General features: G+C 42.5%; 1 protein-coding gene across 9 annotated transcripts in view; it reads right to left on the bottom strand.

The window, feature by feature from the left end:
* The window catches only part of LOC125720726 (prominin-1-A-like), a 52,207-nt gene extending 27,509 nt beyond the window's left edge, over positions 1–24,698 (bottom strand). For all 9 annotated transcript variants that reach the window (XM_048996520.1, XM_048996515.1, XM_048996517.1 and 6 more), the window contains exons 1-3: positions 24,165–24,698; positions 4,204–4,262; positions 1,692–1,897 (exon numbers count right to left, since the gene is read on the bottom strand). In XM_048996520.1, the coding sequence (XP_048852477.1) occupies positions 1,692–1,897; positions 4,204–4,262; positions 24,165–24,387 (488 nt within the window). In that variant the 5' untranslated portion in view covers positions 24,388–24,698. The remainder of the gene's footprint in view (positions 1–1,691; positions 1,898–4,203; positions 4,263–24,164) is intronic.
* Positions 24,699–25,428: the final 730 nt, after the last annotated feature.

The following is a 25,428-nucleotide window of genomic DNA, read 5'->3' as shown; positions in this document are numbered from 1 at the left end:
GTATTTTCATGAGTTATTCATATCTTGCCGACGCGTCTGAGAAGCACCAAGCTAGATATTAGAGCTACTACAAAGAATGAAACACATCCCTCTGGTCATGTGTTACTCTGAGAGAAGAAAGAAATTTCAAGCAGGCGAACTTGTGTCAGAATCCACTAATTGGAGTTCTTCTTCATTTTAATCAATGCATAGAAAAGAAAATATCTGTATAATTAGCACAATACAACAACAACAGCATCCTGCCCCCCTGCTTATCATTAATTATCTGGGATGAGAGGGATAGCCCCTGAGTTACAGGACAGACCGGGCTGATAGCCCCTGAGTTACAGCACAGACCGGGCTGATAGCCCCTGAGTTATAGCACAGACCAGGCTGATAACCCCTGAATTACAGCACAGACTGGGCTGATAGCCCCTGAGTTACAGCACAGACCGAGCTAATAGCCCCTGAGTTACAGCACAGACCGGGCTGATAGCCCCTGAGTTACAGGACAGACCGGGCTGATAGCCCCTGAGTTACAGAACAGACCGGGCTAATAGCCCCTGAGTTACAGAACAGACCGGGCTGATAGCCCCTGAGTTACAGCACAGACCGGGCTCATAGCCCCTGAGTTACAGCACAGACATATATATTTGTGTATTTTATATATATATATATATATATATATATATATATATATATATACACATATATACACATATATATTTTAGAATGACGAAATGAAAAATAGAAGTAACAACACTGACATTTCAGACCATCTTTTGCATTTTAAAACTGTCTAAGCCATACTGTCAAAATAGCTAACAAAAAAAAGAACATACATGAAACACATGAAAACGACGCCTGGATATTGAATTAAAATAGAGTTAAACTACACATAACAATGTGTCATATTTTTGTTCACCACACTATGGAAAAAATGTAGAAAAAAAAACAAAATTTCAAAAGCACTGGTGTGGAACACTGACTAAAACGCAATTATGCAAATGAAACAGTTCAAAAAAAGCCTATCGCAAAGTAAACACAACTTAAAACACACAAATCCCCCCCGAAAGCCCTGCTTTGTGAACAGAAAGCTTTACTTTCACGTCGAGCTCAAAAAGCTCATTTATTCTGAGACGCAGCAGTCAGTGCGGACAGCACAGCCATTTAATTACAACAGCTACCCTTCTTTGGGAACCTATTAGGGGGTTTCTAGGAACGGACAGTGCGTCTCCCAGTAGCTGGAATACAGCTGTGGAATGTCGGCAGTGGAGGATTTTCACGAAACAAAAGAAGAAAGAAAAGGAGAGGACAAAATGAAAGGGTTCAAAATTCTCGATCCGGGGAGATAGACTTAGTGTTGAATATATTTTATTTTTCTTCCGAAGCAGAGATCAGGGAAATCTCCCTTCTATGGGAAATAACTGGGGGGGGGAGAACGGTTGCGAAAGTGAGGAGTGAAGAAGCGTCAGGTTTTTTTTTTATACCCCTAGTTTTCGGTTCCACACTTTGGTCTATTTCAGAGCCTGTTAAAAGTGTTCTATGTGACGCGGTACAGTGTTGATTGGACCTGTGGTCGCGCATCGCTGTGGTTTATGCGTCACGTTCTGTTGGCACCTGGGAAAGTGCCGTCAGTGTTGTGGAGGCCCCCCCACCCCCCACAGTGTCAGCTGAAGGGGGCGGGGGCCGGGGGCGGGGGCCGGACTTACGTGATAATGAATGAGGTGACGGCGAGCATGCCGGTGAAAAAGCCCCGCTTGCAGTCGGCGTTCTTGCGCTGCCGCTGGTGCATCTCGCCGCCGCAGTTGTCGCAGCAGCGGCACATGCAGAAGCAGAGGCCGACCAGGGGCACGAGCAGCACGAAGAGCGCGCCCAGCGCTGCGCTCACCACGAAGCCCATCTCGTAGTAGATGGCCTGCGGAACCACAGAGGCGCAAGGTGAACAGGCGCTGGAGACTTCCGGGTCCGAGGGATGCGGTGTGTGGGGCTTAAGGGACAAGCACAGGGCGCCGACATCTACAGGAGAACGTCTGCTGTACCAGTCATGGATCCAAGAACATGAGCGAGATGAGAACATGGAGCCTAAGTGTGTCATGAACAAACGCTTTAGCAAAACTAATATTACAAATAGGTACAGTTTACAGGTTAAACCTATTTTGTATAGCTGAAAGAGTTACATAAGGACTTACGAGAGACTTGAGCTAACATATTTCAAGCGCTTGACAATAGATAAAAACAAGGCCATATATTTAGAATTGCTGCCTGTAAGTTGTGGTGGAGTTTAGAGGAGAAAAAAAGTTACCACTAATCAAGTGCAATTTGAACACGCGTGATCGTGTACATAATAGACAATATTTGATTATATGTTTGATTATTATTAACTTGGCAGAAAGGCCTCTATGTTACAAAAGTTTGATGTCATTAGACTGATTATACATTTTTTTTTGCTCATTTCAATTATAAATGCATGTATTCATAAACATGTCCATATCTAATGGTATAGATAAGGTTTCTGACACTATATTGAGTGTTTAGCAGAGAATATGGACCCAGTGAATATGAACATAAGTCCAACCAGATGGTTGAAAAAAAAAAGACATCAAATAAGACAATTTCACCCGCATTGTCATACTTTCATACTTTGTCACACTGGCAGTAGATTCAGTTTTCAAAAAAACAACAACATATGGATTATTAATAAAAAAATTCCAAATAAAATTGTGTGTCTGAAAATATTTAACCTTCGCTGAACATTGCTAAAAAGCCCAAAGAGGAAGCATTGAGTTTTTTTTTCCAAACTGTGAGCAATTTAACATCCAAATCGCTGAAAGCAGGAACATCAGCAGATGGTGAGAGAGAACAGCAACATAGAGGCTTCTCGCAGTTGGTGCCGATCCCAGAATCCACCGGCGGAGCGGAATAAGGCGAGGACAGACCCCAAAGAGAGGCTGAACCCAAAGTGTCTCCTGAATCTATAGCAGTGGGCCCCCCACAAGGCTCCCGCAAGGCATGCAAGGCCCCCCCCCCCCCCCCCACAAGGCTCCTGCATGGGATGCATTTTCTGGGCGGGGCAGGAAGGTAGTCATGGGAAAATTTTTCTCACAATTTATCTCTTTCACTGGAACATGACAATAGGCCAAGTGACTACAAAACACTGCGGTTACCTCTGAGAAATGAGGGAGTCAGCTGTCCCAGCAAATTTTTTGTCACTTGCTAGTTTCATGATTAGGCCTACTTAATGCTACACCAGAGCCTGTTGTCATCTAAGCGATACAGTACAATTCGATTAGTTAATTCAGTGTTTCTCAAAACAGTCCACAGGGATGCGCAAACGGTCCACATTTTTGCTCCCTCCCAGCTCCTAGCATACCTGAACCAAACATTCAAGAACAAGCCAAACGATCAAGAACAAACCAAAACAATCAAGCGCAATTCAAAACAATGAAGGACACTGACTACATGATACAGGTGTGCTGGGGGGGAGCAAAATTGTAGGCGCCCCCGAGGACGGTGATTTTAACGGGTGCGAGTTCTCGACGAAGCTCTTCAAATCTCCTTCCCATGACCACTCTACCCACATCATGCTTGGCGGTCAGATGATGGACTACTGGATGTGCTGAAGCTGGGGCGGGTGCTTGGGAGGGTGAGTGATGTTACCTGGAGCGTCAGCACAACGTTCTCGGGCTGAGGCGCCAGAGCGGAGGGAGAGCGCACACGCCAAGCGGCGGCGGCATGCAGGAAACAAAGGCATGATCACGGGTGAATGAGTCATTGTCGAAAGCAAACCGGCACAAAACAAGGCAGCTGTGATTCCCCAAGATGTAAACAAGCAACCCCAAAACAAAGCTCCGCTTTATCAGTGCTTCAAGTTTACATGTGGGCAGCCTATTCATTTTAGGGAATCCAAATGTGCTTTCAAATACATAATTAAAGCTAGTCTAATAAAGGATATGAATATAATTCACAAATTGCGGTCTACATTTTTTAAACAGTACAATGCAGTCAGATCGTTAATTTCTTTACTTATAAAACATATAACAAAAATACTTTTTGGTCACAAACGACATTTAGAATAGAAGCGTAAGCTCTGAATTAATTATCTTGGTGATTCATGTTTGGGCTTTAAAATCGAGGAGGAACTTAAGTAAAACCATGGCACCCATTCAGCGTGAAGCGTCCTAGCTATATTCCTTTAACTCCTAACGGTACCTGTCACATTACCTTCTGATACTGAGCTTGTAGCGTTCCGTAGTTCTCTTTGGCTAGTTTGGTGATGAGATCTGAAATGACATAAGGAGAAAAAAAACAGGTTCAGTGGTTTGGAGAGTAAGAAAAACAAAAAAGTCGATTCTTAATCAAATTCAAGCCGGAGTATTCGCTTGAAGCACACGTCTTATTTTGAACGAATTATGAGGCTCTGGGAAGTTATGCCGTGAAACATTTGATGGATGGCTCAGTCCTCACGACAATGAAGATGCCACTGGGAAGCCTAATTAATATCGGATTCAGAATCATTCCGTCAAATACAATCAACTAGCCAGTGTGGAGTCCCCGAGGGCGTAGATTTGGGTATGGACAGTAGGGACGTTTCCTTACCAATGTTATGGGAGCAGTGTGTGTGTTTAAGGGGGTTGGGGGATTTGAGGCTGATTTGGTCCCTACCAGTGTTCAAACAAAACCTACACCCTTGGAAGTCTTAATTAAAGGTACAACAGAAGCCGGGAACGGAGACCCCCCCCCCCCTAAAACAGTCATTCCAGACCTTGAGCCGGTATCCCAAAGTGAGATTTATTACTTAGCTGGATAACTTGTCGGATTTAAGGTACCCAAGTTTAAATGGACTTTATCTCCCTTCACTTACATTTAGCCCAGACTACCTTAAATCCGGCAAGTTGTCTTGCTAACCCAAAAATCCTACTTCGTGATGCAGGCCCTTGCTCATACAGCTGAGATATCAGCTCTGTTCCAGTTAAGTGTGGGAGGATGTGTCAGCCTTCTGGTAACCATGGCAGGAGCCAGATGAGGATAATGCACATGTCATAAGTGTTCCATGCAAAATAAGTGGGCAAGGACAAACATGGCCCATGGATTCCACATGAGATCTATGCGTGAAAGGATTCTGATTCTTCAAGCGACCCACTGATGGATTGTGTTTGGTGCAAAGTTGGCCGTTAAGTCTACCTAAATCTCTAGCTGACATCCTGCAAGATGGGCTCACATCATACTTGACACAAGCTTGCTGTTGGAAAAGCTAAAAGCCCCCCCCCCCCCCCGCCATGTCCTGCGGTGATTTAATCCGACGCCACGCGGTGTTCTCCAGCTGCTGACAGTTGATAGATGCAGCTTCTACAGTAGCTCAAAGATGCAGCGTGAGCAACAGAAAGTAAGTAGCAAATAGGGAAACAAGTAGGAACACAAATGTAGGAGAGGGTGACCACTCACACCGACAGGAACATGGGAGCAGCAAAAGGTCAGGTTACGTTTATTGATTTAGATTAACTGTTTATTTAAATATGAAAATTATTTAGAATTGAGTTTGCCTAATATTCCATGTTTGAATGTGGAGGAATGTGGAGGAATTTGATTGGACAAAATAGTCAAGCAGGAAGTAGGAAGTTTCAGTTGTTTGGTTTGTTTTTGAAAAACTCACATGGATCCTGGATTAAATCTACCTCTATCTCGTAGCCCTACGTTGCACCTTTTCCAAGGCAGCAATGTCCTTCTTAAGGTATGGTGATCAAACCTGAACACTATATTCTAGGTGGGGTCTTACCAAGGAATTATATAATCGTAACATCAGTTCCCTTGACTTAAACTCCACACACCTAAAGATGTAACCCAACATCCTATTGGCCTTTTTTATCGCTTCCCCACACTGGTGAGAGTGGGACATGGAAGCATCAACATACACACCGAGATCTTTCTCATAATCAGCTACCTTTATTTCAGTGGAACCTATAAAATATCTGTGCTTCATATTTCTGCTCCCTGCATAGATTACCTTACATTTACCTATGTAAAATTTCATCTGCTATATGTTAATATTCTGGCGCATTACAAAAAGGCAGATACTCTACTCCAGAAGAGTCTTTGATACCGGTGGAGACGTGCGTAATGTTAGCATGAATTTGTAAAGCATTTAATGTTATAAATGACCAGGAATTAATAAGTGTCACTCATCTCTGACCTTTTTAAAAGGAATCTTCCCCCCCCCCCCCCCACCCAGTAGCCATCGAGTAGTGAATGAATCGTGGATGTGTGTTTGTCTGTGTGTGTGTGTGTGTGTGTGTGTGGGGGGGGGGCAGTATTATTCAGCTCTGGAAAAAAATTAAGAGACCACTCTATATTAAAAAACAAATCTGCATTTATAAATCCTGGTTTAATCCTGGTTCTGCTGTCAGAGGCTACACTGTGCGACAGGCTGCGTCCAGGATCAAAGTTTCTAAGACAGCAGTACACAAGAATAAGGTGAAGCAGGAGACACTGGGAATGACCAGAAACCAGCCAGGTAGAGGGCAGAAGGGACTTTCTTAGGCCAGAGATGACTGTCAGCTTATCCGGCAGTGTCTCATAAATCAGAGGATGACCTCAAGTGACCTTCAAAAGGAAAGGGAAACATTAAGTGCAGGTGTGAGGTGCACTGCTAGGACAGTGTGTATCAGGCTCTTAGAGGCAAGGAAGAAGTCCTTCATTCGGGCAAGGAAGAAATACTTCATTAAGGAGAAAGAGAGAAGAACCAGGCTGTATTTTGCAAAACAAAATGTGTTATTCACAGATACACACACATAAATTGAGAAACGAGTGAAACAAATAATTTTGCTCTGGTCTCCTGTTTTATTCCCATAGCTGTGTGTGTCATTCTCTGTCCCCCCCCCCCCCCCCCCCCAGCTGTTTCATGCTGAGACAGACGCTGCATCAATAAAGACACCATTGCGGGGGGTGGGGCTCCCTCAGTAAACAACTCAAGCCTCTCGGTTTCAAACATCTATGATGCAACTGTAAATCTGGTTTGAAGGAGGCACCTGAAGGGGAGAGAAACAGCAGAGACCTGTGGTGGGGGGGATGGAGGGGGTGTAGAGAGAGCAGAGGGGGTTAGATTTACCTGCAGTGAGCATAGGTGTAAATATCACTGACGGGTTAGTCTGGTGTCAGTGTGGGGGGCACTATAAATGGGGGAAGTAAAGACGATGTGGAACACAGTTAGATTGGTCTGGTCTGGGGGCCCAGTATGATATGCCTCCATGGGGCCCATAAGGTGCCCCCGTTCTGAGCCACAGTCATTCATATTAAAATGACATGTATGTACTACTGTACTATTTCTACTGCTTACAGCTAATAGCTTTTCCATCACTCCTGAAATCGATCACTTACAGATGCTTTTAAATCCAGGCAGAGACAGAAACTTGGGTTTACAGCCGTCGTAAATGACGATGGGAGGAATGAATTTTCCAAACTCGCCGTGGGCGGAATCACCATGCTGGTACCACTGGACAGCAGCTACTGCCGCCTGCCATCTCACTTTAAAGAATTCGCCAGGCTGGACTGTACGCAGCAACGCAGAGGGTCTAACGTAGAAAACATCCTTTTTTCTTGGGTTTTCACATTAGCCTTCTTATAAATAGGAAATCGATTATGATGCTAGATATTGTTATAAATAATATCAGAATTAGAATGACAAAACTTTTATTATGATGGAGGAAATTGTTTATGATTACCGACTAAACAGTACACAGTCACACAAAAGGAGAACACAATAGACATTACACAGTAACACATGTAATAATTTGTATATAAGAATAAATATTTATAAGGATGGTAATTAACAGGTGGGTGGGTAAATATTGCAGTAGGGAGATGCTGTAAATAGACAGATATTGATAAAAATAGGTATTATTGCACAGGTGCCCGGATTGATTCATTTGTGTACAAAAAATAATAATGTTACAGACTTCATTGACATTAACCAACAAAAACATGTTAAATGTTAATTAATCATAATTGTTCTGGCGACTCCTGAGCCCAAAAGATAATAGACTGTGGAGGGATTTAAATTGTGTTTTTTAATTGCTAGGGGAGATAACTGGTGCATGTGCCTTTGTTTTCATTTTGGTGAGATTGGTTCTACACGACTGCGGTTGTTTGCATCAGTCAGATTACACGGGAAGGAGAGGAACACCGTGGTAAGTCTCGACATTGTCCGCCAAGCACTGCGTAAGATCCATCCAATAATAGTCATCTGTCAATGGGAGCTAGGAGCTTATCCCAGGCAGCATGGTACACCCTGGATGGGATGCCAGTATATTGCAGGGCATGCACCATTCACACACAATATTACAAGTTACAGGAAATTTTGAGGCAATAGTTACTAATTACATATTTTAGGACAGCAGGAGGAAACTGGAGTAATCGACAAGAAACAGTACAACACATGTGAGAAGCTACACACGCACACAGGTTTGTCATTATATCATAACCTTGTAATCAATGTAAAACAGATATTTCTATGTTTTAGATTACATTTACAGTAAATGTAGAGTTCTATAAAATTGAATTTCCCCTTGATTGGACCAAAAAAATGGTCTCCACAAAGTCAAAATAACTGGTCTTTATCACAGGTTGCCACAATGTAATGTATATGTGATTCACATGCACAAATGCACACTCACACACACACACACACACACACCAGGATTCAACCCTGGAGGCGTGAGGCAACGTTAACACCTGCTGAGCTGCCACGTTGCTTCGTAGCCCCTGCACAAATCTTGCAGAGCACAGCAATGCTGATAACCCTGCTATTCAGAGAGATATGAAAGAAGACAAGCAAAGTGAAGACACTTGCATTACCTTCCTGCATATTCATGAGCACCCTCTGGTTACGTGCTCCGTGTGGTGGCTGCGATTAGATGGAGATTGCCTATCATAGATGGATCATAGAGCCAGGCAATGAGACTGCCAGTCTGCTTTCTGGTGATGCCTGTGTGTCACGAGAGCCCTAAGCATTTCTGAGATCAGCAACAAACAGAAGGACAAGCTTCAACACAGAGCAAAGCAACCAGCTTTCAAGTGGGGACAACTTGTGCAAAATCTAACCATATGATCTCAAGTGATCTATTCAAGTGATCTATTTCAATCACTTGACTGAAGAGGAAATTTGAAAAATATTTAGTAACACTTCAGTTGAAGCTTGGCACAACCGATGGGACGAAGGACTTGGGGGCAGGCGTGGTGAAGAAACAATTTTATTGAACTCAACGAATAAAGATTGGAAGTAAATAGGATTGTGAGGGATCAAAATGGGGGAACTGAAACAAGGTAGAACACAGGCAACAAGAAGGTACGACATCAGTGACTGGACTGGGGAACACAGGACTGGGAAGTACGTATATACAAGACTAGCGAGGGAGCTAACAAGAGGCAGCTGGCAGTGGTCAACCAGAGGCTTAAGAATGAGAGGCAAGACAAGCAAGTAACAGGTGTGGCTTGATAGGGTCATGCCAGGGAGGAGACGGAAGGGTCAGATGGACATGGTGGGAAGGATGTAACAAAACTGTCATCTATAATGCCTTATAATGGTCTTTAAAAGAATTAATAAAGTATTACAGCATACTGTATATAATGCACTATGAATACCTACATAATGCATTATAATGGACAGTATAAGAACCAAGGACTGTACATTGCACTATAGTATGAATGTATCTATAATAAATGAGAGCTTCATGAAGCATTTGTAATGCATAATAAATATGGCTAAAATGTGTTATGTCTTTTCATAAATATTTATAGGCATGTTCATAATGCTTCAGGAATGCATTATAATGTGTTATGAATGTGTTCATTGATTCTTATTGACGTGGCATTCATAAAAAGTGTAAAAAAGAATATTTATCCCAGGGCTCCAGAAACAATCCAAAGCAAAAACATTTCTATAGATGTGACCTGTTTTCTCAGGCATATATGTATATTTTTACAGATATCGGATTTTTGTTTTGCTCAGCTTTGCCAAAGAGACGATTATAATGATTACCAGAGGTGATGAGCATTAGGGCTGGAGAAATGCTGCGTCCTACCACACTGTCATGCTATATCCCTGAAGCACATCACCTCACCAACATCACACTGCATCACCATACCGCAGAACAGTTTTGGAGCAAGAAACCTGGACAGCAGGGAGACAGACATGGTATAAATAGCCGTCTTCTGTCAGTGGTTGCTGGGAAAGCAACACTAATTCATCGCTATGTACCAATTACCGATAAATCATTATGTCTAATTTAGACTCCTAGTAACTAATTAACCCCTAAGTGCCAGTCAGTTTCTTGAGCTAGATACAGGTCAGAAACTCCTTATTCCTGTTGTTCATGAATGCATTTAGAAGTAATGTATAGTATACTCCAGTATACTCCACGAACCACTCATCAAATGTCAGTACAGACTCTGCTGCAGATAAACCGGATATAAATTAGCTTTCCCACCCCTGGAAAGAGCTATGAATATTTATTCTGACGTTGATGGGCTGACTAACACACTCCTCCACTACGGCAAGTTCTAGTAGAATCTCACCAAAAAAAAGTGTGTTGCACTGATAGGCTTTATTCTTTCGCATTAATTTTGACGCTAGTAAAAAACAACATTAGGAGCTTCCAAGGACTCTTTGAAAACACCTCTAGACAAAAATAAACATTATCATAAAAAGTAGGCTTGTCATGCACAGTGCCCAGCGTAGGGAACCTTAACCAAGAAACATCTCCGGGATCCAAGACAGCGTGTCAGCTCTGCATCCAGCAGCGAGCGCAGATCTCAAGCCAAGCTTCAGGCCCTCATGCACTTACGGGGCTGTTGACTTTAAAGGTGGTATGAGGATATACACACCTAGTTTTGGCATTACAGTTTAAAAATTACTACACAAATATTGGTGGTAATGATTAGGAACAATCAAAGATTGTTAGAATAAGAACACAGAATGCTGAATAAGGTTCTTTAATCTCTAAAAATTGGAAGTGTTTCCACAATTTTGCCCACTAGTCCAGGTGTAACGTAATACCAATAATAACAGAATGAACTAATATGGTCAACTTAAGCAATCACAATACTAATATCACAAGGCAGGCATAAATAATAATTACAGATTTTTTTATTTAAATGATTGTGTGAGATAATCCCTGCTTTGATCGTTGTTTGTTTCTTTGCGCTAACAAAAAAAAAATTATGACAGAACGTGCAGAATTTCACTACCGAAGTACAGATGATATGTGAACGCTAGCAATCAGAGATCAGACAAAAAGCAAGCAATCATCTCACAAAAGAAGAAAGAGGAATTTAATGAAAGGAATGCCGCAATGCCAAAATGGAGAAGGCAACATTCTGGAAATGCCAGAAAGATAGAAACCCAAGCAAAATCTATTAAAGACTGTTCCACTCAGATGTTCAGCTTGACTTCCTGCATGAAAGCCATCATCTGCCCAGGAAGCTGGGAGAGTCATGCTGGCGAAATCGAAGAACCAGCGAGAAACCATTTGGCTGGAGCCCACTGTTGACATGCCATCTATTTAAACAAGCGGAGAGGAGTGATATGAGTCGTAGCTCTAGGCGTGTGAGCGTGCCGCTGCCTGCACATAATGCCAGATACTGTATTTATCCACCAGACTGCAAAATGAGCAGCCATCCACCTCATCTCCCGATAAGAAACATTTTAACCACAACTCTTATATGAAAAAGATACATGCCGCTGGTCAAGCATGAATGTCCCGCAACCACTTATCTAGAAATCGGCTGCAATGAACTCGGAGGCAGGAAGTATGTGATGAGAAGCAGGCACGGGTACCGTAAGGGGGGCAGGGGGCGGGGGGGCGTAGTTAGGACGAGTCCAAGGGCCCCTCATTGAAAGGGACCCTAAAACTTTTCAAACATAATTAGATTGGTCTGGTTTTAGGGCCCAAAATGCTTTCATGCCCTCTAGCAGCTGGGAACACCCAGAAAGGCATGACAGCCCATTACAGGCTATATACTTACCCTCAAATACAATGGGCGTTTTAGAAATCTCAATCCAGTTTGGCTAACCATACATTTCTGGACTGCAGGGAAAGGCTGGAGCAAAAGAATAAAGAAGATCTGAATGGAAAAAACTAACAAAAAATACCCGCAGGTCAATGAAATGTTAAATTCGCCTTTAAACGCTGTGGGAAAAGTCCAAACCTGACGTCCGTGGTTCGGAGATCTGATTTCAAGAGTGTCAATGCTAATTACAATAAGCGCGACAAGCCAGTGACGGTCAGCTGGCAGACGAGGGAAGGGGGGGATCCAGGAACCACCCCTGGGGGGTGAATGGCTGGGGTCAGAGTGTACCTGCATTGGTACCACACCTCATCTAGGCTGTTCTATTAGAAAACCAGGCAGCAAGATCGTAGCCATGGAGTCGACACTGAGGGGGACCAAGGCCGTAATTATAATATGAACTGGGGGGACTTCGTGAGCACCTATGAGTATTATGATATATATTTTTGAGTATGGCCTTGCAAACCGTACAAAGGGATTCACAAAGTCTGTGTGGGCGTATACAGAAAAAAGTGTTTAATGAAGTGTTTCATAAATTATGAAAAGAAAATAATATATTACTACAGGCAGTACCCCGGGTTACGAATGAGAGTCGAATTTGTAGGAAAATCGGAAAAATTATAATACAGTAAATAATAATGATAATAATAATGTAGTAATACTAAAAGTAACTACAAACGGTTCTGTGCTGTACCTCGAGTCGACAACCCACTGAAGCCACATAATGTACCATAGTATTTCTCCTGAATTTTTTGTAAAATACAATATAAATGATGGCCGTTCGTTCGTAAGTATGAGTTGTCCGTAAGTTCAGCATTCTTAACCTGCCGAATGCCTGTATACACTAAATATTAATTAACACCGGTGACTAAGCCGTGATACATTACTATGAAATACAAAGCCAGCCTTTAACACAAAATAAATTACAGAATGCGTAAATAAATACATCAAACAAATAGCAACTAAAGTAAAACGCTTTATTACTATGTAAGGTCATTAGAAGTTATTTCGGCTCCTCTAATAAATCACAGTGATCCAAAGCGAAGTGTGTCTTATTATTACCTGGCCTTTCATCCAAAAAACTACTCACAATCCCAGCTCAGTTAAAACCTCCTGACCTGAAAATGTTACATCACACCAGCAGCCGTGTCACTTCAAAGGCGTCCTTTGCAAACAGAGCGAAATGCAATAATGCCTTAATATGTCAGCCAGGCAGAAACTTCAATTAGGTAACACTACCTCTTAATTCATCCATGTTATTACACACGCGGGCACACAGACACTTGCCTTTAAAGTGAATGCAGAAGCTGGCAGCAGGCCTATCTGAGAATCATCTCCATGACAGCAATAAAATTCTTTATAACTATAATTAAACCCACTTAGTGCTTCCATAAATAAAACCCTATCTAAAATTCTTGCTTTTTTCCCCAATATTTCCCGCCAATCCGTGCATACTTATTTTCTGTATTCCCCACTAATCCTCGTTCCAGCACTGACAGCCTTCCTAATAATAGGTATTGAAGATATGTCCTCTGTATCCGTCAATCACGTGAATCATTCCCCTCATTATACTGAACATGTTCCATTGAAAAAATGCTCTTTCAAAACAAAGTAACAAAAATGTGGTTGTGTCACGTGACAATACTATATGCAAGGAGTCTTTGACTGAACTGGTTTAAAAAAATGGCACCAACGGGGTTGGCTCTAGCTATACGCAGAACTGGCGGTTCCCTAAGGGTAGTGAAATCACCTGTGGATAGGGTTACCATACATCCGGGCTACCCTGCACACATCTTTCTTTTGGGCCCTAGTCCAAGCGTCCAGATTTAGCACTGCAACTCATATGACCCAATGTTGCAAGTTACAGTGGAGTAACGAAATGCAAGAAAATGGCACCAATTTTCAATATGCGACAGCTACTCGGTATCATCGCACAGCGTTTGCAAGGCTCATGCACACGTTTACTGTAAAAATTAAATGATATGCACATCTCTATACTGTATGTCACACTACTCAGTGTTTCCCTGGACGCAAATATTTTTTTACAGGGTCGTTAGGGAAACCTCATTAATATTCATGACAGAGGCGCTACCTTAATTGGTCGGTGAATGTGAGAACTCATTAATATTCTGATCCCCGGACACATCCTCTTTTTCGTCTCACCAAACATGGTAATCCCTTAGCTGCGGAGGAAGTGAAATGATCATCAGTTTTGTAGGTAACGGCGACCCCTCTAGCAAGGCTTTGCTAGGACCCCTGAACAGGCAGAGCAGACCCTTGGGCACCCAGATTCCTGATAGTGTGAGCAGAAGCACATCTAGGCATCTTCATTAATGTGCCTTCTCAACAGAGCACAGATGTCAAGCAAAGCTGAAGCCTCTTAAACTAATCTCAATTTACACTCCTTCTTTTGGATAAATTCAGGAAGTTTGAGGAAAGCTCCACAAAATCCTTCCTGCCCCCACAAGGTTAGTCCAAGGGTTAACAGAAGGTTATTCCAAGAATCCCTACTTTATTTTCCATTCACGAAAAAATGTAAAAAAATATAACAGAATATAAGTTTCTGAAAAAGCTCCGTTTCAGGGTAAGCCAGCACTTCATTGGTCGGCACCAGACAAATGCTCCAGCAGAACTATTACGGAATATACATTGTATCACAGTGCTGGCCAAGGTCCAGACGATTCTGTCCCTCGATGCATCTACACTAGTCGCCAAGATTGTGGAAACATTTCCGATATTTAGAGACTGCAGAACTTTATTCCGGTTACTCCAGTTGCTTATTTAATCGCCCAGTGTTTGATATTCCTAACAATTCTTTGACTGTTTTTAACCATTATTCGTGTGATGATTTTTAAAAAATGTTTACAGTGTTTACAGTGCTTATTTACGCAAATAGGGAACAACTGACCCAGTACCGTGGGCGTCGTTAGGTCCGATCGCTAGAGCCCTGAGTATTGTGGCCCTGATGCCAATCTTCCGTCAAAAACAAAAAACGCCAAACCCCAGGTAAACTTGACTTAGTCCCCGATATTTTCAATAGCTAGAATCTCCCCTGCGCAGCCATGGACCCGTTCCCCGATATTACCGAGAGTTTGGGAAGAGAAACCCATGAAAGTAAGTCATGTTTGTGCCCCACATGCCAGTTAAATACTTTGAGTATTTAAGGATTAGCGGGGATGTACAGTAGGGATTGGTGATGAATATAGAAAAAAAGGTTGCAAGGATTCGTGCCAAGAGCGATTCTCTAGAGGCCCAAACACAGGCCTGCTACACCAAGTGTTTGGCTGCTGAAGCAGATGGTTGGGGCCCAGAAATTATTTTACGACACAGACCCCTGGACTTACCAGAAAAAAAATAGACATCGTCATAAAAATGCTTGTTCACACTCCACTGGTTAAGACCATAAGATTATAAAGTCCTCTTCATTAGATCCACTTGATTTACTCCGGCAATTTTACCTGCCGGCAGCCATGAAACATTTCCATAGCTTTTTCATCCATATTTACCCTTTCGTCCTTCCTGTGGCAATAATTAAGCTATCCAAGCTAACGATGTGGATTACGCAATGCACCTGTGGTATGTGAAAAACGTCTTAGGCAGCGAAAAAGCAAAATTGTTTAAATAAAGCTTTGCCAAGCAAAAAGAATCTGTTCATCGTTCTTCCCAGTTGTAATACATAAGACTCTTATCCTTAGTGAGTCTGGTTCAGAGAGCAACTGCTTTAGGAATTAAAGAAAATACTTATCAGTGTTGTCTTTCTCAGGATCGCGACCTTAGCATGATGGTGGGATTTGTGTGTTTCAATGGTCCACAGATCTTTGTCATCAGGTAAAGCTCCCTTGGAGAACAAGTTTGTATGGAGAGGTCACACACCCAGAATAGGATTACAGGAGCCATTCTGAGAGGCAGGACTAGGGGTGGCATTTGCTGGCGGGCTCCTAGTGCGCAGACCACCCATGTAACCCAGCCTGGCTCAGCCCAAAATGACTACGTGGAGCCATTTTGCGGACAAGGTGAAAGGTGAGGGTCAGGCGCAGTGGCATTTGGGTGTCAGGAATGAGGAAAGGGCCCAGACAGATTAAACCCTGGTGACGGACTTTGGGAGATAGGTAGGGTTGGGCAGTTCAGGTCTAGAAGCTACAAACTTAGACCAGGGTTTTGTTTCTAGCAACAAGCTGAGTCCTCTATGGCTGACTCTTATTGCTCATCTGGGTGGTAGTAACAAAGTCTTGGTCCAGATTTATAGCTTCTGGACCTGAAATATCCAACACCGGGGATAAGATTGTGACTTTCAGAAGACAGTCCGTGCTTAGTGAAGGAGTAAAAGTCCCTTGGATCGTCTTCACGAGTGACGGCAAGAGTGGGACTTTGACAGGTGGGTGGGCTGGTGACTGCTGATAATGGGGGGGTGTGGGGGGGTCAGTGGTTGTGAAATGAGTTAAGTCATCAATCGAGGCTCGTGCTCTCTCAGTGGATCTACCGCCCAAATCCTGTGGATATATACAGTACAGAAGATCCAGAAAGACCTTGAGATGAGGCTGCTGCACCTTCTGATCGAGCAAAATTATCAGAGGTGATCCGGGGGTCTCATGAAGGATCTGTGTCCTGGGACATTACAAGCTGGAGTGTTTATGTCACCCAGCTGGCCTGGGGAGATCTGTGGATCCATCACAATGAGCTGAAGTCTGCTGCCTTGAGTATATAGCCCAGCTCTGCCCTGCAGAGTAGTGGTGTGATGGTAATGATGATCTATGAGTATATGATATTTTACACGTTTAATACTGTAGCAATGATTTTGGAGTTAATAGAGTTGTAGTTTTTAATTAATGAAAGGAATCATTCAGCAGGCCCGGGCTGCATAATTACAGGAATTGCAAATTCATGAAGTTCAACATAGCCAAAGATCTGCGCCTGTTCACTAACACAAGCAAAACTACAGCAAAGACCAGAACGGTGACCAATATCAGACAGTGGTCCTGGGGGATGAGAACGATCCCTTTAGGATCTGAAATCTTTAGTGTGATCAGGTCAGCACAAAAACAAGCTAGGAAACATCTCTTGCAACAGCAGGCCTTCCTACTGCATTTCCCATGCAGGCCTACCTCAGAAATCTCAAATGTGTATTTCCAAAAATTCCAACTATGGTGGTGCAGTGGTTTGCACTGTTGCCTCCCACCTCTGGGACTGGTGTTCAAGCCCCTAGAAGTGTTTTGTGCGAGGAGCTTGCATGTTCTCCCTGTGTTGTCGTGAGGTTACAGAAGATGGATGGATGGGTATTCCTGTCAAACGTCGCATAAACTAGTTTAGACTTCCTCACTGTTCTGAGCTGAAGCTTTTAATCTCACATATCTAACCAAAACCTAGTAAGAGTAACTATTTGACCTAACAGAAACCTCCAATTATATTCAGCAGGGTGGTTGCTGTTGCTTCAAAATATATGAATAAAGACTTTAATATCCCTCCTCTAATACTGACAGTAGCTTTAAGCAAATATCAGGCACAAATAATTAATGTAAAATCCCATTCTTAGAGCAGAGGCCTGACGCACGCTCTTCTGGCAATGAAAACCGTCATCCCCATGAGTCAGCTTTGCATCATCTCAAACAACAGATTCCCGTTCCCTTGCCGATCGCTGCATGCAGACGGAATGATTCTTCATGACCACGCAGCGGTAGGACAGACGCATTATCGGCCCACGAGCCTGCGCACCTCCCTCATTTTGCAGGGGCCCTCATGCCTCTCAGACACTTCAGATGATGTCTTTGCATCACACTGTTTTCTGAGGAATAAATAAACGGGGATATTTATGAGGCAGGAGAACGGCTACGCAGGGATAAAACACAAGCCGGACTGAGGATTTTTCGTTAGCGTCGTTAGCCTGATGAATATAATCCAGCATTGTCCAGTAGTAGCGACGTGTGAAATGTTGCGTTTACCAGCAGTTCAAACTTTCTCACCTTTCCTTGAATCCGGCTCACTGTTCCCAGACATCTAAACCCATATCTAGTAAGAGAAACCGTTTCACGTGAATGAAAACTCCAATTCGGGTGAGCAGGTTGGTGACTTTTGCTTCATAAAATGTGGAGAAAGGTCTTAGCATCCCTACTCTAATAGCATCTCGCTGTAAGCAAATATTATCTATCGTTCAGCTGTTAATATCTCAGATAAATAAGGCTAAAGGTCTATGTGACAATGATAATCACAAATTTAAACAAAAACAACCCGTTGGGCACATCTTATATAGTCCTACATATTTTTTATAAAATAATATTTTATAAAAATCATGCTACAATAAACAATCAAACCAATCGGCCTGGGGGGTGACTAATAGATTTGAGTTTCCAAATAATCATATTGTAATTGCAGCACATCAAGTAACCCTTTAGAGATAATGCAGCTAAAATAATCCATCAGGTAAGACTTAACAGTCGGGCTTTAATAACCAGAATCGTATTTCTGTATCACGTTCAGCTCTGTCAGTCCCGTGAGGCTTTGGCCATAACCAGGCATAGCGGGGCGTGAGGGCAGTGGACACACATACGGCTCGTGTTAGAGCTGTCAAACGCACCCAACCATGAGGCCTCAGTATCAGTGTTTCCTAATCAGGACCTCAAGGATCTGAGGAAAGTCCACATTTTTGCTCCCTCCCAGCTCCTAGTAGGGAGCAAAAACGTGGACTGTCTGTGAGTCCCTGAGGACCAGGGTGGGAAACACTGCCATCTATGAAGCCAACTATTTACAGTTATAATCCATATTTACATGTGCCAGTCAGCTGCCTGCAGTCAGCTAACGCATCCCTCCCATAAATAATGGCCTGTTCACCTGAATTATGTGGAGGAGCAAAGTTCAGGGGTTTCATTTCAAGCCCAAACCAGAATCACATGGTACATCTGCAGAAAATCAAGCTGTTTGTGGCAGAGAAGCCGAGTGTGAAAAGAAAATACAATTCGCACACTTTGTACTGTAGTTCTAAGAATACAGTACATGTGACATACTTACCTAACTTATCGATTCCTTACTCCAATGTGACGTGAAATACTTTACAGTAAGGAAACAATAAGAAAGGCAATAATTAACACAAGTGAAATATACAATTAAAAAAGTGGCATATATAGTGTGTGTAATGGGGGGGCAGGAGGGACGGAATGAGAAGACAGGTTATTATCGCTTGATTTGGTTTTCCAGAAAGTTCTAAGCAGTACGTAAAGCAGATTCTGATCTTACCTCAGAGAGAATTATCTGCCGAAGGGATAATCCTCTTAAAGTGGTCTCAGGGTTTGGCAGTGATTTGGTTCTTCTGCGTCCACACCCCCTGGTAGTGAGCTAATCTTAAATGCTGTCGTGGAAGTCGTCTTTAAGAAATGAAGGACCTGACCTGACAAGTATGTACACACAGTAACCAATGGATGTGAACACTCTGCGTTGGGCATTTAAATGATTTCACACGCCTAACTCGGTGTGAGCACACAAATGACAATGTTTGTTATTTTCCATTTGCTTTATATTGTGGCTGAATTAACGTGGAGAGAAGCTCACAGCTGACGACTGAGCTGATGGCTGTTGCAATGAGTCCGAGTTGTTGCATTGAACCCGGGCACCTCGGCAGCCGACTGTAAGGTTTCACAAGTTACAAGTTATTAAATAATACGATGCATGTGGATAAGTGAGTCTGATCTCCCCTATTTACCTCCTGAAAGCCCACAAACTTCATCCTATGGGTGAGTTCAACCTTAACTCCCAAGGAACCCTAACCCTAACCCGAACCCCACAACAATTTAAAACTTTACATAGGCATCTATTATTGCATGAGTTACCTTTTCCAATCATGAGGTATATGAGCATTAATTACACAAATGAATTATTGCACTTTTACTGCTTGTTATCTGAGAGTACCCGTTCCTGCTCGAATGACCTTAATCTCAGCACTCATTTACATACCATTCATCAAACACAGAAAATTCAGTGTCTTATACTTCAGTGATGTAATAGTGCACCGACAAATCCGGAATCTATCCCTGGAAGCCTAAGAAATAAGTCATAGGACACCTTTGATAGAATTTAAGTCCATCGCAGAGCACAAACATGCACTGCCACTAGAAACTGAACATGAATTTTGTATATTTGAATCTGCAGGCGTTGCATTAAAAAACTGAATCTGAATTTATTAGTTTGAATTTGAATTCCAGTTAACTTGAAACTGCATTTATCCAAATTCATTTCTCCCAATTCAATTTCAATTCTCACAATTCAATTTCAATTTATTGAAATGCACACCGTCCTTGAGGAAAAGTAATTGACCGTAGGTTTACAACGCAACTAATTTCCACGTTTATGACAGTTCCACAAGTCGGGGTAAAGTGGCAGCGTGTGCCGGGAGGTCGCAAGAGCATTACCTTACGATAAAATATGCAACTGGAGCAACAGTCGAATAAATTTCTGCAGTCTCTAAAAGTAGGATGTGTTTCCACAATTTTGGCCACATATCTGTGTATCTTCTTAACTCAAAATACTGCAGAAAGAATCTCAGAGATTAGGAAGCCACTAATTCAATTCACCCTGCAAGGTAGTGGCGAGCAAATCAGTTTTAATTAAAAGAACTACATGATTTAAAACATATTTCTACTTAAACTATTACTGTAATTTAAGCAGAGTCGGGCAGAGAGACTAATTTCACAGGCCCAGCTATGTGCTAAATGACTTTTCCTCCGCACAAATAATGACATTCATTTATGCAGGGGGGCTAATCTGTCCTCTTCCGTGTCAGATTACCAAAGAGGCCGGGGCTGAGCTGAGGCATTAGGGACCAGGGCTCATGTCACATGGCGGGACAGCAGTTTCTGCGAAGACACCGGCAGGTAGCCGCACACAGTCACATATAAAAGCAAATGCACTGAAATTGAGTTGCTGACTTCTGTTGCCATAGCAAATATTAATTAACGATGCACCACACGCCGTTCCACAATGAAATGTAACGGCAGTCCAAAATCTCCAAAACCAGGGCACCTACTTTCATAATGAAATCAGTGAATGGCTTTTAACCTGGCTAATTACACTACTGGCTGCTCCGAGTAACGTGTAGAACAAGTGGCGCATACTCAGTCGCTTGTAATGAAGTAATTCTCAGTACTGATATCATACTAAAGGGAGCCCAGCTTCACTGCACTGTGCGCTCAGCTCGAACAGTCATAAGCCAAGAGGTATCCATTGCTACGCGTGGATTTGTTTTCATCCTGCAGCCTCAACACCAACTGCACCACACAATGGCTTATTTAATGGGATTTCACATATCAAGGCACAACAGTCTGTCTGCGCCATATAAATTATATAAATCTAGTAATGTAACATAGTCGCGGTGTATGACGCAGGCTGCATGCAAGATTAATTCCTGACACATTAGTGTACCGCTCGCAACGTTTTTCATGGAATCCTGTGCATGTATCTTCATTAAACGAATGCCTGAGGTAAAACACTGCATGCAAGCAGTGGGTATTAAAAATGAAAATGTCATGAGTATGGAAAAAAAAAAATACTGCAGAAAACAGCAAAAGAAAAAGCCGAAATGCTTTGTTTTGTGCTCACTGATTAATTCCTTTCACTGACTGCTGAAATAATTATTGAAATTAAAACAGAGTCACCCTTGTCCTGTATTCTGTGTCGGATTTAACAGGAGCACATGCAAAAAACAGGACATGTTCTGCATGAATTGTGTGTTTTACTTTATTATTTATGTTAAGGTCTTTGCGGGACTCAGGCGAGCTGTTCAAAGACATTAAGAGCGCATTCAGTGAAGCTATTGATGTCGCATGTTATAACTTATATGGTAGTTTATGTGTTGCTCTTCACATTTAGACTGTCGAACGGATATTTGGTTGTGAAGGAAACACTCGATCTAAAAAGCTTAAGCAAACGTCCAGAGGCACAAGCGGGCAAAGCCTAGAGCTGTAATCTGTCTTAGTCACTTTGGTCGAAACCATCTGCTGATACTTGTAGTTATTAATTTACTTATTGCTTTGCAGAGGCTCTTACTTAAAAAGACTTTAGACCCCACAGTTTTCCAGTTTACCCACTAATGGAGCAGAATATTCTACTAAAATTCATCTAAAATAGCCTATTCAAGAATATATCTTAGGCAGAAGATACGAGTCCAGATCTAACAGCTGTCCTAAATATTGTTCTCAGAATAAAAGCGTTTCTTTCATTTACGAAGAATTTTCCGCACATCCTAATTAAACGTAAATCCATGACGTTAATTTTCAGTTTCCTCAGCCGGCCAACATCTGTTCTTCTGCCATCTGGGACAAAAGCTGCCATTTGACAGAAAACCCAGATTCAATTCACACCAGCATTTAAATAACACATCGATAGCACATAGGAAAACGCACACCGCTTTGGCACACTTCCTGACAGTAAGTCTCTTGGCTAAAATTTCTAATTCCTATGACTGCTGAGTTCAGTACAATCCAAGGGGCCCCATATAACACAATACCTTTAAGGCGTAGCAAGGGAGGAAATTCTGTAGGAAGTTCTGAATAAAAAAAAAAAACTATATATATATATATATACAAGGAAATTCTGTAGCAAGTTCTAAATTAAAAAAGCTAAATTAAGAAAAGTAAAATAATAATATATATGTGTGTATAGGTGGAATTGTGCTGTGAAGGTGGACTTCATAAAGCACGCGGCGTATTACGTTGCATGCCTCTCCACCCTTCATTTACACCTAGAGGATCATCCCTTGCTTCTCTGAATAGCACCAGTGACTCGATAAGGACAGTCTGTTTTCTTCCCACAGATTAAACAGCTCGGACTAAGCCATATTTTAATGCCCCTGTGAATACAGGTCAGGTGGCACATCAAAAATTAACCGATGACACTAATGTGTGCCTTAAAGTGCTAGAATGGTTTTGGACACTTCAGGGCCTTCGTGGCAATAACAGCAGCACACAAAGGGATTATTGGAGTTCGCTTTGATGTGACTTATTATTCCATTTTATTGGTAGACGACTGAAAGACTATTTAGGAGTTACGTCACAGGCTGACTGCTACTTCTGTGTCGTACAGAGCAGGAAGGACAAAGGGTAACACAATAGGACAGTAGGTGGTACAGTGGGTAGAGTGTCTGACTCAGTACAGTAACCTATCATAGGCTTTATTCCACTTGGGCACAACTGTTGTCTTGTCTTAAACAATAAATAAAGATAAAATGAAAACAAGACTTACAATGATGACCTGTTGGCCTCGATGGCACATGACAGGAAGTGATGCATTTGTTAACTGGTTTGATACAGGAGACGGACATTTACGGGGTCACACACTAAGGGACCCAAACATGAATGGAACACCTTAAATTTAATATGTAACTTGATTTCTACAATGGACCTGAATGCTAACAAATTAATAAAAAGGTCAATCACGTTAGTCAAATATCGATAACTGAAATTGTTTTTTGAAATAGATTTGGAGATGATGAACAGGATATCGGCGACCGGCACATAACCACCAATCATGCTGCCGGTTTACGGTCAGGCCGGCGGTGACCTCAGCTTAAACGAGCAGCACAAAGCTGGCGACAAAAGCAAACGACATATGGCAGCCCAGATTATACGATTAGCGAATCAGACAGGTGACTTGTCAGGCTACGCCTAATCGCGAGATTTTTTTAATTGGTTGCAGGTGATGAAAATGGCACGCGCTTAAAGCTGGTTCAAGTGGATAGCCGCCCTCCTTTTTCCTACGGCTCTCTGCGTGCCTTCTCAAAACAGCAACTCATAACATGACAACATATTTAAAGAACAACTTCAGCGCTATTTTGAACACGAGACTTTGCACTATATAACACTGTTTATAATTTTGTGTTTGTTTATTCTCATCCGTTATCATTAGTCAGAAGGTCACTCAAGAACTATTGTTTTATAATCGATCAATGCTTCTGTTTTGTTATCGGAATTTGCAATATAGCAATATAGACGCCGTAACTTTGACAGAGTAACGGTAAACTTCCATCATGCGATCACTTTTAATTGCACACCGTGACATACTTTTCGGAAAGCCTAGTTAGGGGAGCCATACATTCCAGCCAGCGCCAATCAAAGAGTTTTGGGAACAACAGCTACAACAAAGCTTACCTCTGGGGAATGGATTGGGTTGCACCACATACAAGAAAGCGTGGACCATGTGAAAGAGAATCCCTATGGGTCCGGGTTCATAATAGGCATGTGTTTCGTAAACTCCGGAGGGAACAAACCCAAAATCCAAAGTTCCTGACTGTGAGTCTTGATCAGCTGCCTGGAGCTCACTGGAAGCGGAGCCCAGACAGAGCAGAATGACTATCCCCACTTTCTCGACCATGACAAACAGCAGACAGGTCCACCAGAGCAGGACGAAGATCAGCTTCAAAAACAGCAAACAGTGGGAAGAGGACTATCTTATGAAGGTTAAAAAAATCTTATTCGCCTGGAATCTGTCTTGGTTCTTAGTACATAAAGAATTAAAAACAAATAAAGTATTCCAAAACGATGGACAAAAGAGTTAAGTTGTGCTCCTCAGGGATGGTGAACATCTCCCCCAGGATCGGTGAATTGCCAGCAGGAGATGCACTGTGGCACTCCCTCCTCTCTGCTCCCGCGTTCTGAGAGTGCTTTCCACCAGTGCTGAGTGGATGCGAGACTCTGTGAGTGAGTGAATGAGTGTGTGCGTGTGCAGGAGGAGTGAGCGCCGACGGCGCTCTGTGTGTCTCTGTGTGTGCGTGCATGTGTGTTACCCCTCGCAGTGGAGGCGCTGTGGGAGCCACAATGGCAGAGGAATGGATTGCATTGGTGATGTGGAAGCTTCAGTAAGGTGGACCTGGTTGGATATTCCCGGTGTGGGAAGCACAACAGCCTCACAATGTCCGCCGAATCAGCAGCATACCCGAGCTAATTTACTGTACTTTGCATCTCAGCAAGGTAATTTTTCACTGGCATTTAAATCTTTCCATATAAACCATTCCGACTGGTGATGTTAAGAGAAGGTTAGAAGGTTCTTGTATCTTGTGGTTTGAAGCTGATGAACACCAGGGATGCCGACCTTGTTCAGCTGGCTGGCGTGAGATTTTCAATTTGAGACAAGTCTGCGCTCACGTTTACGTGCATATAACAGTTTTATTACCTTGTAAATAGTCTGTAGGGTTTACAAACTGCCCCAGTGCTTTTGATGTAGCTAATTTTAGGTTTATAACGGAATAATATACATCTGCCGTAAGATTTCTTGCGTGAGAGTGAGAGTCTGAAAGCGTGAGTGTCACGCCTGATGTGTGAGAGTTGGCAATCTTGTGAACACCTTCTCACCATTGTCACGTATCTTATAAATGACATTTTCAACTTCATTTTACATCTCACGCACCTCATTTCA

Source organism: Brienomyrus brachyistius, chromosome 25 (assembly GCF_023856365.1).
Source record: "Brienomyrus brachyistius isolate T26 chromosome 25, BBRACH_0.4, whole genome shotgun sequence".
In the NCBI taxonomy this organism is placed as follows: domain Eukaryota; kingdom Metazoa; phylum Chordata; class Actinopteri; order Osteoglossiformes; family Mormyridae; genus Brienomyrus; species Brienomyrus brachyistius.
The sequence above is the reverse complement of the archived record's forward strand: the minus strand, read 5'-3'. Positions and strand labels throughout refer to the sequence as shown.